This window comes from Vitis vinifera, chromosome 8 (assembly GCF_030704535.1).
Source record: "Vitis vinifera cultivar Pinot Noir 40024 chromosome 8, ASM3070453v1".
In the NCBI taxonomy this organism is placed as follows: Eukaryota; Viridiplantae; Streptophyta; class Magnoliopsida; order Vitales; family Vitaceae; genus Vitis; species Vitis vinifera.
Genome location: NC_081812.1, coordinates 5,204,538 through 5,219,653, shown reverse-complemented (window position 1 = coordinate 5,219,653; position 15,116 = coordinate 5,204,538). Strand labels below are relative to the sequence as shown.

General features: G+C 31.5%; 1 protein-coding gene across 1 annotated transcript; it reads left to right on the top strand.

Moving 5' to 3' along the window:
- Positions 1-3,778: 3,778 nt before the first annotated feature.
- On the top strand, positions 3,779-8,564 carry LOC100254761 (uncharacterized). The gene is made up of 4 exons (XM_010654948.3): positions 3,779-4,456; positions 5,543-5,698; positions 5,834-6,511; positions 7,110-8,564. The coding sequence occupies exons 1-4, from the start codon at positions 4,124-4,126 to the stop codon at positions 8,253-8,255; spliced, it is 2,313 nt and encodes a 770-aa protein (XP_010653250.1). The 5' UTR covers positions 3,779-4,123; the 3' UTR covers positions 8,256-8,564.
- Positions 8,565-15,116: the final 6,552 nt, after the last annotated feature.

Sequence of the window (15,116 nt, the reverse complement as noted above, 5' to 3'; positions counted from 1 at the left end):
GCATGTAGAATGGGGTCCACATATTAAAACATGATCACCATCATTTCAAGTTTCAAAAAATGAGGACAGGCTCTATACCCATCTTGCAAGTTGCAAGTTGCAAGTTGCAAGATGAAAGTAAAAGATGAAGCCTGCACCCACAAAATTAAAAAGAGTGAAGAAGTTGAAAGGAAGGGCAAGCTGTAAAGCCATGCTGTCCCCATTATGGAATGTGTACATGCATAGACAGGGAAATGAAATATGCCATCTGCGTTCACAAAAAGAAATGGGAAAAGAAAGTGATCCCACCCCTCCCTTTTAAGCAATAAACTACTCCATGTGGTGTAGATTGAGTCAAAGCTCCCATCAAAAACCTCACTTGCATTTCAAGCACCCACCTTTGCCTCTCCCATTTCTATAGTTGACTTCATTCTATATGCATTTTTATTTTTATTTTTTTAACTTTCAAATACATCTTTGCTATGTTTGGTGGAGGGAAATGTGATGAAAGAAAAATAGAAATAATATTTTAAAAAAAATTAAGTGTTATTTTAATTTTTTAAAACTTATTTTTAACTATTTTATATAAAAATTAAATAATTTAAAAATGTATAAGTTTTTTAATTAATTTTAATAATATTTTTATCATTTTTGCATTTTTTAAATCAAATCAAACATGCAAAAATTATTCTCATTGACATTTTTTTTCCTTAACACTTTCCTAAAACAAAACGGAGCAATTAATAATTTTTTCACTCAAAATAGTCTTTTTAATTTTTTTTTTTTATGAAAATAGTTTTATTTTGAAAAGCTGACATAGTAATATTAGGGTCAAGTGTTAAAAAAAAGTTTGACTATGCTACCATCATTATTAAGAGAAGTTTACTATATGTATACCACTAGAAACTTTTTATTCTTACAAAATTTAAGTCTCAAATTGGGTTAAGATCGACTTTAATATGATATGTAACACTTCCTCCCTTCCTCTCATATGGATGTTGTTTATTTAAGTTTAATGGACTTTCACAACTTTAAAAAATATATTTACACATCTATTATTTGTTTTGAGATAAACTACAATGATATAAATTTCCAAATGTAATTTTTTTTTTGACAAAGCAATTAAGATGTTATCAAAAACTAGTTTTGAGGAGCAATTTCAACAATGTTACAAAACAAGTTTTACTAGAAAATTGTTTAGATTGTATTTGATAACTGTTTTGAAAAATGGTTTTAAAAAATAGTCTTCTAATATTTTACAGAAGAAAAGTTTAATTAGGAATTTGAAATATTTTTAACTTATTTTTAATGTTTTTAAATATGTTTTAAATTTTTTTATTTCGTGCTTTATTTTTAATCATTCTTCTATTTTATAATTTTTAAAAAAAAAAACTCTAAGAAAACAAATTAAAACAATTAATTTTATTTTCTTAAATTATCATGTTTTCTATTTCTAAAAATTAAAAATAGAAAACAGAAAACAATTTTCATCACAACATATTTTCCTATTTGTTTGCTCATAAGAATAGAGAATTATTCTAAAAATAGTTATTGATCTTAATTTCCAAATATATAATTTTTGCTACTAGTAATAAAAGTAAACTAAACAGTAGAATCTTATGTTCTAAAATTACATTTAAAAATATTTTTATATATAATAATTTTAATTAATTAAAAAATTACATGCCATCATATTGTGAAGAAAGTATGAGTCTTGTAATTTTTTTAAAATGCTATTAAATCACTTTAGGAAAGTGAAATGTAAGACCGACTTTTTAAAGTTCTATTTAAATTTTCTCAAAGATTGAGTGTGACTACTAAATTTTAAAAAATTTTATTAGACATTTTTGTGTTGAAAGGCTTTTTTAAGCATACCTCATTTCATCTCTCAATCAAATATAAGGTAATGATGATATTTTTTTAAAAAGTTGTAAATAAAATTTTAAATTATATATTATTCAGGTTCCATCTTAAGATACCATCAAATCTTATCATGTATATACATGTTTATATCTAATTCGAATTTTATTCCTTTGTATACTTTAATCTCATTTATTTTATTCTTCATTCATAAATTTAAATTTCATCAAACTTTAGGGTATGTTTGGATCTTAGAAAATTTAAAAGAAAATGCGAGATAAAGAAAATAAAGAGGAAAAATAAAAGGAAAGAAAAAACGGAGAAAAAAAAGTTTTAAAATGTATAAATTATTTTTATATATTTTTTTAAAACTCATTTCATTTATTTTTCTCAATTACATAAAAATTAAATAATTTTTAAATAAATAAAATTTTAACTAATTTTAATTATATTTGTTTTTTTTATATATTTTTGATAATAAAATCAAATATGAGAAAACTTTTTTTTTTTTAATATTTTTCTTTCATTTGTATCTTTTTGAAACCAGAGATAGTGTTTAGAATATGTCGATATTTTTATTCAAAATTTTAATTAAAAAAATTCTTGTAGTGGTAGTCATTTATATTATGGGTTTGACTAATATACAACCACTCATGAAATAATTTATTGCTCACGTATGGCGGTAAGATGGTAATAGCTCAAGAATCGAAAGTACAAAACCAACAATTTTTCAATTAATGAAATTATAGATTTTTGTTTTTTACTATTAATTTGCCATCAAAGAAATTACAATTATATTTTTTAAAATTTTTATTCATACAATTAATTATAATGAAAAATTGAAAAAAAAATGTCAATTTTCAAGGCTTATTTTATTAAATATCTTCAAATAAGTTTATTCATTGTTCAATATCCCTAAATAACAATATATCCAATTTCGACCTAGCACCTCAAAATTCTTGATGCCTTTATGTGTCTTTGAATTGTATGATAATAATGATTTTAGGAAATATTTCTAATTTAAAAAATGTTTCTAAAAAAAAATTAGGTGTATAAAAATCAATCATTTATGGTGTTGAAAAATCGCTTATAGTGTTTTTTGGAAACATATTTAACAGATGATTCTCTTAAAAATGTTTTCTAAGAAAATACTTAGATTAAAAATATTTTGAGTAAAAATACTATCAGGCTCTTTGAGTCTTAACTGCAAAATAATTTCTTAAAATGAATCTTCTATATGCGTAATAAAATTAACATTTTTATTAATCCATGAAATTAATTTCAAGCCAAATATGTATTCCATAGTTTTATACTATTTTTTATATCACCCATTTATGATTCAATGTATAAAACTAAAAAATTAATTGAATAGAAAACCAACTTCCTAGTTTTGTTAGTGTCATATTAATGTTTTTATTTAAAAAATTTAATGAAATAATTGTCATAAGTAAAAATATAGTAATAGCAAGAACAAATCACTGAACATGGAAATGGCAAAAAGAAATCAGAGATATATTTCCAAAAAAATGAATTATTTCTTTCTTTTTTTTTTAATCTTAAAAATTAGAAATAAAGCTCATTTCCCTTTTTTATTTATTCAAATGCAATTAACAAATATGTGCATTAGTTAATTTGGAGAATATTTATGGAAAATAAAAAATGCCAACTTTTTATGTCATTGAAGAAACTCTCTTTTCCAATTGAATGAAATCATTTTCCTAGGATTTTCTCTAATTTTCCCTGATTTTCCCATATCAAATCCAATAATTTTTCAGTATATGGATATGTATATGGTTTTTTTTGCGGATAAATAGTGGACATGGGGCGGAGACTGGGAAGTGAAACGGACGGAAGTCAACTACCTCGTTAATACGGCGTTACTATCGGGTACGTTAACCCAACCAAAGGGTTAAAACTTACCAAACCAAATCAAATCATTTCATTTTCCTCTTCCTTTCTTTTGCTCTCTACATTTTATATACCAAAACCAAAGCCCAAATAACCAACGCCACTACGCATTTTCTTTCTCGCTTTTTCTCTCAAATCTGGTTGAAAAATCTCAGGGTTTTGTGCAACAGACATTGAATCTCGGCGTCAACAGCTTGGTCATCCGAGGTTCTCCAGAGATCCGATTTTACTTATTTGTTACCTAATCGCAACCTTCGGAGATTTTGGAGGATCTTCCGTCATTTTTTTCCCAAGAGATTTCTTCTGACGCATGTAGATTCCAGTTTCGGAGTTGGGTTTCAGGAATTTCTGGGTGTTTTTCCTTCTGGGTTGAGAAATGGTGGTGAAGATGATGCGTTGGCGGCCATGGCCGCCGCTGATTCCGAGGAAGTATGAGGTGAAGCTGGTGGTGAGGAGAATGGAGGGATGGGGGTGCGCGGGGGAGGAGGGCGCCGAGGGGCGGAGAGTGGTGGTGGAGATCAGGTGGAAGGGGCCCAAGATCTCGCTGAGTTCGCTGAGACGGACGGTGAAGAGGAACTTCACGAAGGAGGAGGACGTGGGCCAAGACGGCGTCGTTCTTTGGGATGAGGAGTTTCAGAGCGTCTGTAATCTCTCAGCTTACAAGGATAATGTTTTCCATCCTTGGGAGATCGCTTTTACAGTCCTGAACGTGAGTCTCTCTCTTTAAAATTCCTCTATTTTCTTTTCTCTTGAAATTTCATGAAATCTTTTGTGAGTTGTAAGGGTTTTCTTTCTTTCTTTTTCTTTTTCTATTTTTGGGGGGCTTTTTTTGATGGAGTTTCATTCGAAAACTTCCACAGTGTTGGGTTGGATGGGTATAGCCTTCAATTCTGTGACCAATTTTGTGGAACTATTTTTGTTTGACATTTTGTGTGGTAAAATGTGTCTGGGTTTCATGGTATTATTCTTGTAGAATATGCACCTGAAAATTATTTTTATTTCTTTTTTTCATATTTTATGTCTCTGATTTGTCATATTTTTTCATACATAGGATTTTTATGAATCTATCAAAAAAAATACATGGGATTTTTATGATTTTTTTGTTCTTGTTTTGATAAGAAAAAAATTTGCATCATGGATGATGAGATGAATCACTTGAAGGTTATGGTTTATTTTTCTATTAATTAATACATACACATTTACGGATGTGGATTTGATAGATAGGATTTGGTGTGTGATTTCTGCAATTGACTTGGTAAAAGGGTTCACACTATTGTGTGGTTTTGATGGTGATAAGACTCATCCGTGTGGTTTGTAATATGAGTTGACTGTTGGGGTTTCAGTTAGGTATTTCAGCATCATGAACTCATAATCTTCTTAAAGTATGTCTAAAACTAGTATTTTATTCATTTATTGGTGTCTTTATTTTTCCATATAGCTAGATATTATTTGTGGAACTTATTTGGTGCCTGCTATGGGTGTTTTTTCACAATTTTTGAGCCTGAAAACTAATGGGGAGCATTCGATCACCGCATCATGTGGGGTTTTATGTTAACCTTGGAACTTTCCCTATAATTTGATATGCTTATCACTTTGTTTTATTAATGCAAGAGACAAGGAGAGATTTTGCTTGATGATTTTTCTTCTTAAAGGATGATCCATGTGTTTTTTTGTAAGAATGATGATTTGTCGGCTTTTCATTGGTTTGGGGTTCAGTTTTGGTATTCCTGGTTTTGAGGAAAGAACTTTTATTGGCTTGTTCTAAGAGGACCTAATTTCATATTGTTTTATCCAGGGATCACATCAAGGGCCGAAAAACAAGGTCCCTGTTGTTGGAACAGCATCTTTGAATATTGCAGAATTTGCTTCTGCAGCTGAAGAGAAAGAGTTTGAATTGAATATCCCTCTTACACTCCCAGGAGGTGCTGCTGAGCCTCATCCACTACTTTGTGTATGTATCTTTAAAATTGTTTTTAAATTTGAATGTCCATTTGCAGTTTGCAGCACACTTTGACTTGTGTGTTTATATATTTCTGTTAGAGTAAACTTGACTATACTTGTCTGACCTGAAGTTTTACCCTTACAGATATCTCTCAGCTTATTGGAATTGAGAACTGCACAAGAGCCGACTGACTCAGTTCAGAGAGCAATAGTGCCTGTGCCATCATCCCCCCGTCCTGGAGAAACTGCCTCCACAGAGAAAGATGAGCTTTCTGCAATTAAAGCAGGCCTTAGAAAAGTAAAGATTTTTACCGAGTATGTCTCAACCAGAAGAGCAAAAAAGGCATGCCGTGAGGAAGAGGGCAGTGAGGGAAGGTGCTCTGCCAGGAGTGAGGATGGTGATTATACCTACCCGTTTGACTCAGATTCTCTTGATGATTTTGAGGAAGGAGAAACAGATGAAGGTAAGGAGGATTCCAGTGTTAGGAAGTCATTCAGTTATGGAACGTTGGCCTATGCTAACTGTGCTGGAGGATCATTTTACTCAAATACGAGGATCAATGGTGGAGATGAGGACTGGGTTTACTATAGCAACCGCAAATCGGATGTTGGATGCTCACAGATTGATGATTCAAATGCAGCAGTATCTGAACTGCAAAGTTCAAAGCGTAGCATCCTATCATGGAGGAAGAGGAAGCTGAGCTTCAGATCTCCTAAAGCCAGAGGGGAGCCCCTGTTAAAGAAAGCCTACGGAGAAGATGGTGGGGATGACATTGATTTTGATCGTCGGCAGCTCAGCTCTGATGAATCTCTTCCATTTGGGGTAAGAACCTATTCTTTCCTGCTTTCTTTTCTGTAGTTCTGCCATGTTGTTATGTCACATTAATTGATTTTCCTTTATCAATGTTTTTGAAGTGAATTCCTCTTTATTATATTTGAAAGATTTTACCCAGCATTGTCATAAATCATGGTAAAGATGCCTTTGATACATGTAAAGATGCCTTATATCAAATATTAAGTGGCTCTCCTGGTAGGATTTCCTATTTCAAGTTTGCCAGTTGACTTGGTCTGATGTAAGAGGCAATGGGAATCCTTTATTTCTCTAGCAACCCTGAGCCTTTTGATCCTGGAAACATATGCCATAGTTTAGTCTTTTGTTACACACACTGTAGAATGGGGCAACTGACCTTGACAGAAACCAGCTTTGCAACCAATTTCTGATGCAAAATTTGCCCTATTTTTTATCGGAAAATTTTACACCATTTCTGAAATTCAGTACACATTCATTGCAGATATTCCACTTAAATGTGTCAAAAGAGATGAAATCTGGATATCACCATTTTGTTTTGTTCCTTTGAACTTATATAGTAAATGAAAGTAAATTGAGTTCTAAAAACAAATTATTTCAACCCTTTTGGCAGTGGCATAAAACAGATGAAGACTCGTCTGCTAATCGATCATCAGTTTCTGAATTTGGGGATGACAATTTTGCCATTGGCAATTGGGAACAAAAAGAAGTTGTAAGCCGTGATGGACACATGAAGGTTCAGACACAAGTTTTCTTTGCTTCTATTGATCAAAGGAGTGAGCGGGCAGCAGGTGAGAGTGCATGTACAGCTCTTGTTGCTGTAATTGCTAATTGGTTCCAAACCAACCGGGATATCATGCCCATTAAGTCTCAGTTTGACAGTTTGATTAGAGAAGGCTCATTAGAATGGAGGAATCTCTGTGACAATGAAACCTACAGGGAAGGGTTTCCTGACAAGCACTTTGACCTTGATACTGTCCTTGAAGCCAAAATCCGACCTCTCTCTGTGGTTCCTGGGAAGTCCTTTATCGGTTTTTTCCATCCAGATGGAATGGATGAGGGGAGATTTGACTTTTTGCAAGGTGCCATGTCCTTTGATAGTATTTGGGATGAGATTAGTCATGCTGGGTCAGAATCTCCTAGCAACAGTGGCCCTCAGGTTTATATTGTGAGTTGGAATGACCATTTTTTTGTCCTCATAGTTGAACCGGAAGCTTACTACATCATTGACACATTGGGGGAGAGGCTCTACGAGGGATGCGACCAAGCCTATATCTTGAAGTTTGGCAGGGATACAAAACTCTACAAGCTGTCAAGTGTCCCACAACCATCGGATGAAAAACCTGGTGGGGATCAGCAGATGGTGACAGCAGCAATTGAACCCAAGAACCGGCCTGCCCAGCAAGTGAATCCTCAGGAGAGTTCTGTGGCAGGGCCTGTAGTAACCAAACCTGAAGAATCAACTGCTGATGAAGAGGAAGCTGAAGTTGTATGCCAAGGGAAGGAATCTTGCAAAGAGTACATCAAGAACTTCTTGGCTGCAATCCCAATAAGGGAGTTGCAGGCAGATATAAAGAAAGGCCTAATGGCATCAACACCTCTTCATCGTCGCCTACAGATTGAGTTCCATTACACCCAGCTTCTGCAACCAGCACAACCGGAAACTGAAGACAACCAGCTTCTACAACCTGCACAACTGGTAACTGAAGTGACCCCGGATACTCCACAAATAGTTGAAGTTGCAATAGCAGAGACTTGACAGTAAATTGTAGGATGTGTGATTATTCTAACGTGTCTTTTTATTTTCCTTATTAAGTGTCTTTGATGATGTCAATGGGTTTGGAAAGAAGATCCCATTTGAGCTTTTTGAGTGGTTTGTGAGAGATGGGGGGAGGGGTTGTGTTGTTCTGTGTTGGGCAGGAAATGAAACCGTCTTTTTATTATTCCATCATTCCATGGTTGGAGCTTGTATTTGTGTCTTTTTCGCTGTATGCCTGTCTTTGTATGGCACCCCCTACTATGTAATCCCTCTTTCCTAAACTGAATTACAATTCATCTAACTTTCCTATTTGTTCAGCTCTTCTTGGAATTCTCAAAAGACCATTCCCCTTTTGAGGGTTCTTAACTTTTGCAGACTAGCAAACAAGGGCAAGTCCAACTGTTGTGCTGCTACTTTCTAATTGCAAGTTCCCATATAATATGCTGATGGCTTTTAATCTGCCTGGCCCATAGATATTTCAAACATACACAGAATCTGAATGGCCTGTATACAGGATTCTGGCACTATGATTATGATTATTATTATCGCCAAGATGGAAACCAGATATTCCTTTCCAATGTGGGTGAAGCCTGCTGTAAGCTGGAAAGTTAAACCTTTTCAAGGGACATGAAAAGGTGAAGTTGCTGGATCTATGGGTCCTTTTTATTGGAAGAAAAATTCAAAACAAAAGTTTCCTTTGTTTGATTTGATTCCCCCCTCTATGCTTCTCCTCCCCACCATTACCATTTGGCAGGCACCCGCTCATTTAAAAAAGTTTTCCATCTTAATTGTGTATATTCCCTTTTGCTTAGCCACAGAGGCTACCATCATGCTGTGCATTTTTTATGTTCCCATCCCACTTTGCCTGCTATATGCCCTTACTTTCCCTTTTTTTGACCTACCATATTTCATTCAAATTAATTTACAACTAGATTCTTTTATGTTTCCGATATTTCATTATTATTATTATTATTATTCTTATTCTTATTATTATTTTATTATTTGAGATTTTTGTTTTTCTAGAAACAAACATATTGTAGTATTCTTATTTTAGTTTTCTAAAAGATAATATTAAATTAAAATATTTAAGTTTTTTTTTCATATATTTTCATATTAGTGAATTAAATCCCACTTTTCGGGTTTACACCTCCTTATTCCAATGGGATGATTAATTAATGGAATAGGTGCAGTACGATGAAAGGATCATTTTTGTTTATTGGGTCATTAGGCAGAAGATGGACTTTTTATGGAATCAATCAATTTTATGGTTAGTTGGATAGAACTCTACAGCCTCTAAAGTCTAAACCAAGTCTCCAAAATGGTTGATGAATGTGCATAGCATCAGGGAGAGGATTTGAAGAAATAACAAAATAAATCATTTATGGTGCTCTTAGTTCTTAAGATTTTTTAGGAAACGGAAACAATTTCAAAAATCCCACTTCAAAAATAGCTGGAGGGGAGGATACGCCTTATTCTTAACTTTTGGTAAACGTCGAGTGGGGGCATTAAGGTGGTTGGATGCTGGCTCGGCTGAATTGGTAGGGCCGGATGGCCTGATGGCCTGATAGGGTTAATTTGCTGGCTTGCCCCCCGGCTTTTTCGGTGCCACGTCAGCCATTTTTTGTTTTGAATTTCAAAATTTTTATAGACCCACGTGACGAATCAGAAAGCCCACAGCACTCCCCAGCCCAGTCCGCTAAGCTTATCATAGACCAAAATGACGCGTTTGGGTGTTTTCTACAGCGGACGTGTTTGAAAAAGAAAAATGAAGTGAAGTAAGTGAACCCATGACCTTAAGCATATAATAGAATTCCAATGCTACCAAATTGTATATGTTCTTAATATTAATGGCCATGCTATATTTGTTCTTACTATTAATGTATATATATATATATATATATATATATATATATATATATATTATATCATAAATTAGGTAGAATAAAATTATTGTAAATAAATTAATTTTACTAATCATGTCTTTTGTATAATAATTATATAAATTTATAAATAAGATTATTAATACTTTAAAATAAAAAATACTTATATATGCATCATTGTATTCAAAATTAGATAGATGTATATAAAATATATTTTCAAATTTTTAATATCACAAATTATATCGTATATGTATCAATTTTTTTTCAATAAAACAACTTTTATATGTCTATTATTATTTTTATATAATTTTTTTCAATATTTTTATAAATTTTGATTAACTTTCACTTTACAAATATTTTGTATTAAAATTTATATTGATATTTCTCAATATATCCATAAAAACTGATGTTTTCATCATCATCCGAAATATGGTTTTTAAATAAATTTTCCTTGATTGAAGAATTGATTTCTTCCATTAACAATTACACTTTTTGTGGAAGTATAATGTAGAAAATTGAGAAACTAAAAAATTAGGAGTATTTGATAAAAGAGTGAACCACCTATTAAAAAAAAATGATAGGTCACATATTCTAATTAATAATATAAATTTTAAACCATTTAAAACTCAAGACTACAAATAAAATCATTGAATTTGTTAAATCAAATTTTCATTGGCCATTTATTGTAGAATGGTGAGTAAATTTTAATATTTTTATAAATTTTTAGTTTTTTTATTCCATATTTATCCTCTTTGTAAATAATTTTTTTTTATTACAAAATAATTTTATACTAAAATACATCTTTTTTTAAATAATTTTTTTTATTATTAGTTCCTTCATGCAATATAATTAAAATTCTAAAAAATCTTTAGTTGATTTGAGAATTATACCAAATCAAATCTTATTCTTAATTGATTTATGTTAAAATTGAATTTCTTTGAAAATATCATCCTTTCTTTTTAGTTATTTAATATACTAAAATTAAAATTTCAAATAAACTTTAGTTAATGCATCTATTACTGGAAATCCTAAATTGCTCCATTCCCTAGCCTTGGATCTCATAGGGTGCATGCATATATTCTAAGCTTATCTAGATCTAAATCACTATAGAATAAAGATCTAAACATAGAAAAGTTCAAACATGCAATTTGAATGTTCGTAGATTGATTTCCATCCAATGAAGACTCTTAAACTGTGGTGGTGGTCGTAGAACTCATTTACCCAACAATCTTTCACCTAATCTCTCCATCCATGGGTGTTGGCATAAAAAAGAAGGGTAGAATTGTCTCTCTCTCTCTCTAGAGGGTAACTAAGGTTCCTCTCTCTAGGATTTTAAAACACTCAACTACAAGATTGAAGCCCTAACACCTAAAGAGGTTTATATAGTCTTCCCTATGGGTTTAAGTGACTTAAGCCCAAATTAGGCTTGGGTCATCTAATCTAACCCACTAGGTCCTAATTAGTTAGCACTTATAGGCTCCAATTAATTAATTAGCCCAATCTAGAAAAACTATTCATAATATTTACTGCAACCTTACATTTTTATCAAAATGCCCTTATGTACACTTATGATTATATGCCCAAAATACCCTTAAAGCATGTGTCACTATGAACTAAGAGTTCGAGCGAAAACCATTAGGACCCATAAGAAAATATTCGCTCCTTCAAAATCAAATTTTGAGATTGACTTAACACTCCACTAAAGAGAGTTAATTGCACTCCAGTATATTATGAAATTACAATGAGCAATGCTTGGGTTCGTGGCCTACTATCCATTGAATGTAGACTCCCTATGAACTGGTGTCCATAATTTAAAAAAGTAGTGTTATTAACCCATCAAGATTACCTCTCCAATATTTGAGTTATAGATCTTCTTATTATGTGATCAACTGACATACTCTAACTCTAAGGAGAATATGTCAAAATCCACTATAGGAATTACTATGGCCAATATTTCATGATTACATGTCCTTTGGATCACCCAAGGGAACACACTATCTCAATCCCATGAGATATCATGGTACCTCTATTGAAAATTTTTGTTGCCTCTATTAAGAATACATGTTGCTACCCGCTTCCATCAATAGTGACCCAATCCATATGGAATATATGACCACTTTGTGGTCTCACCCATAGGTCAAAGTCTCTTATTGATTTCAACATAGGTTCAATATCCTCTCAAGATTGAGAGTCCATGCAATATAGTAGTTGGGTGAATCATGACAATCTGATAGCCTTATGTCATAATTCACCGTGGGTCCTATCCTATATATAACCATACATACTAGTGCACTCACCATAGGAGCCTCATCCCGATGACCAAGACAAGCCAACTTTTTAATTAGAAGGTAGTGCACTACAATCTCTACTAGATTGTTTAAATCCACGAACTGATCGTAAACAATTTATTATATTGCAAGTAACCCATGACTTTGTATCATCTGTGCAACTTCTAATGCACTCAAGTCATGTACAATGTGGGTGATATGAGTTTAATATTCAAATCAATATCAATACATAAAAGGGATAGCAAAAGGATGGTCAAATCTACCTTTGTTATATAATATCTTGTTTTTAGGGGTTGAATCCCAACATCTGTAAGAACTAATTTGTTATTAGAATTTCTATTGCAATATTTTTATTTTTATTGATTTTCTTATTATATGTTATTTTAAAAAATTCCATATTTTGTTATCCAATGTTTGAAGAAAAAATAGAAAAAAAGGAAAAAAAAAAAAAAAAGGTGAATACAACTTCTTTTAGTAGGTCACCCATGAGGATTTTAAGAGAACGAATATTAAATTTTAACAAATGCACATTCACAAACCCATTTTTTTAAAAAATGAGAAAAAGAGTAAGGACAATTTTTTTTTTTTTTATAAAAAAAATCATAATATTTTATTTCTTTTTCGTTTTTGTATCTCATTTTCCATCTCATCCAAGCATATGAAAATAATTTTTTAAATATTTTTTTCTCGTTTCTTAGTTTTTCAAGAGCTCAAAATACCTTAGATAGTTTTCATTAAAAGAAAAAAATATTATGATGAAGAAAATGAAATAATTCACTATTTTTTTATTACTAACTATTTATGAAATATTTTTAGGATAAAGTTAAATTATGTTTAATTATAAATTTACATATAATTGATTTATTATTTATAATTAAATTATGTTAATTAAGATGAGAAACGTCATAGTAATAAAAAATGGTGGATTTATGATAAGTGTAATGAATATATATATTTTTTTAATTAAAATTGAACTTGTTTTAAAATAAATTCTTTATTATATAAAATAAAATTAGAATTATAAATAAAAAATTATTTAATTAATTTTATTCTTATCATAAAGACTAAAGTTAAGACATAGTATTTAATGAAGGTTTTGATACCCATTATTTTCCTAGCAAAAGGTAGTTACCCACTAAATATACTCATTTTCAAAATAAATGATGGTTAAAAAATAGTCATTGTAGAAAGAGAAGAAATTGAGGAAGAAGAAAATATAATACTAACAAAGGAATTGAATAATGTTTCATTAGTAGTTCTTTCTTTTTTATAGAGAGTCAAAAAGATTTATATCAATATGGATAATCATTTACAAGTTCCTACAATACAACAAATTCTTCATATTTTGTAACACTCCCCCTTAAATGATTGTAAGATATTACCTCATTAAAACCTTACTAAGAAAAACTCAATAAGAGAAATGTTAGTGAAGAAAAAAGACTATAATGTTCTTTAAATGATTTAACCATTATGACAACCACATTAAAAACCTTGCCAAGAAAATCTAGTGGGACAAAACTTGGATGATAAAAAAAAGAGTACAATATATCCATATCAGTATTCTCCCTCTCATGTAGACAAAATTATGCTTTCTTCTATTAGGATAGGGTCCTTAAAAGTATGACGTAATGTAACATATTTTGGAATTCATTATTCATTTAATGATGTTCTAGTTTGATTTCACTTTCATCTATTCCTATTCTAGACATTATATTTTATGAGCATTCTTGCATTGTTCATGACTTAGGTGCATTAGGAGTTATACAAAAGATTCAAGTCATGAGTTCCTCACAAATAAATGGTTTGTTCATAGCTAGTTCAAAGACTTAGACAATCCATTTGAGACTATAGTGCACCATCTCCTAATTGAAGAGATGGTTGGTCTTGGCCATAGGGATGAGGTTCCCATGGTGAGCGTACTAATGTGTATGGTTACACATTGGATAGGTCCTATGGTGAGTCATAATGTAAGACTATCAGTTAGTCATGGCTTCACCAAGTTGCTACATTGTATTATTTCTTAACCTTGAGAGAATATTAGGCTTGTGCCAAAATTAGTAATGACTTTAACCTACGGGTGAGATCCTAAAGTGATTATATATTCTCTATGGATTGAGTTACTATTGATGAAAGCTAGTAACACCAAGTATTCTCAATAGAAGAACCAACATATCTCATAGATTTTGAGATAATGTCTCCTCTTGGGTGATCCTAAGGATGTGTAATCATGAAATCTATGGTGTCGTAGTCATTCCTTTAGTAGAATTTGACATATGCTCTTTGTAAACTAGAGTGTACCATTTGATCACATAATATGAGGATTTGTAACTCAAGGATGGTAGAAGTAATATTGATAGGTCAATAGTTTTCACCTTGTTAGATTACGGATGATAGTTCATGGGGAGACTATGTACAATGGATAGTAAGTCACGAAACTTAGCATTTGGTGCCACTTTGTAATATACATAAAGTATTGGAGTGGAGTTGACTCTCTATAGTAGGATGTGAAGTTAACTCCATAATTGGATTCAATTAAAGCCAATATTATTTTATAAATTCCAATGGTCCCTACTTGAACTTATATTTCTTTATGACATGGTTTATGAGGGTCAGATGAGTTTTTAGTTTACTTATGTGCATAAAGGTATTTTGGTAATTATGCAAGGTTACACAGATACAAGTGAGTGGTACCT

Bases quoted from the DNA above. Each gene is read 5' to 3' on its own strand.
- LOC100254761 (XM_010654948.3), top strand. From the start codon at position 4,124: ATGGTGGTGAAGATGATGCGTTGGCGGCCATGGCCGCCGCTGATTCCG. The intron at 5,699-5,833 runs GTATGTATCTTT...TTACCCTTACAG, and splicing joins AGCCTCATCCACTACTTTGT to ATATCTCTCAGCTTATTGGA. The intron at 6,512-7,109 runs GTAAGAACCTAT...CCCTTTTGGCAG, and splicing joins ATGAATCTCTTCCATTTGGG to TGGCATAAAACAGATGAAGA.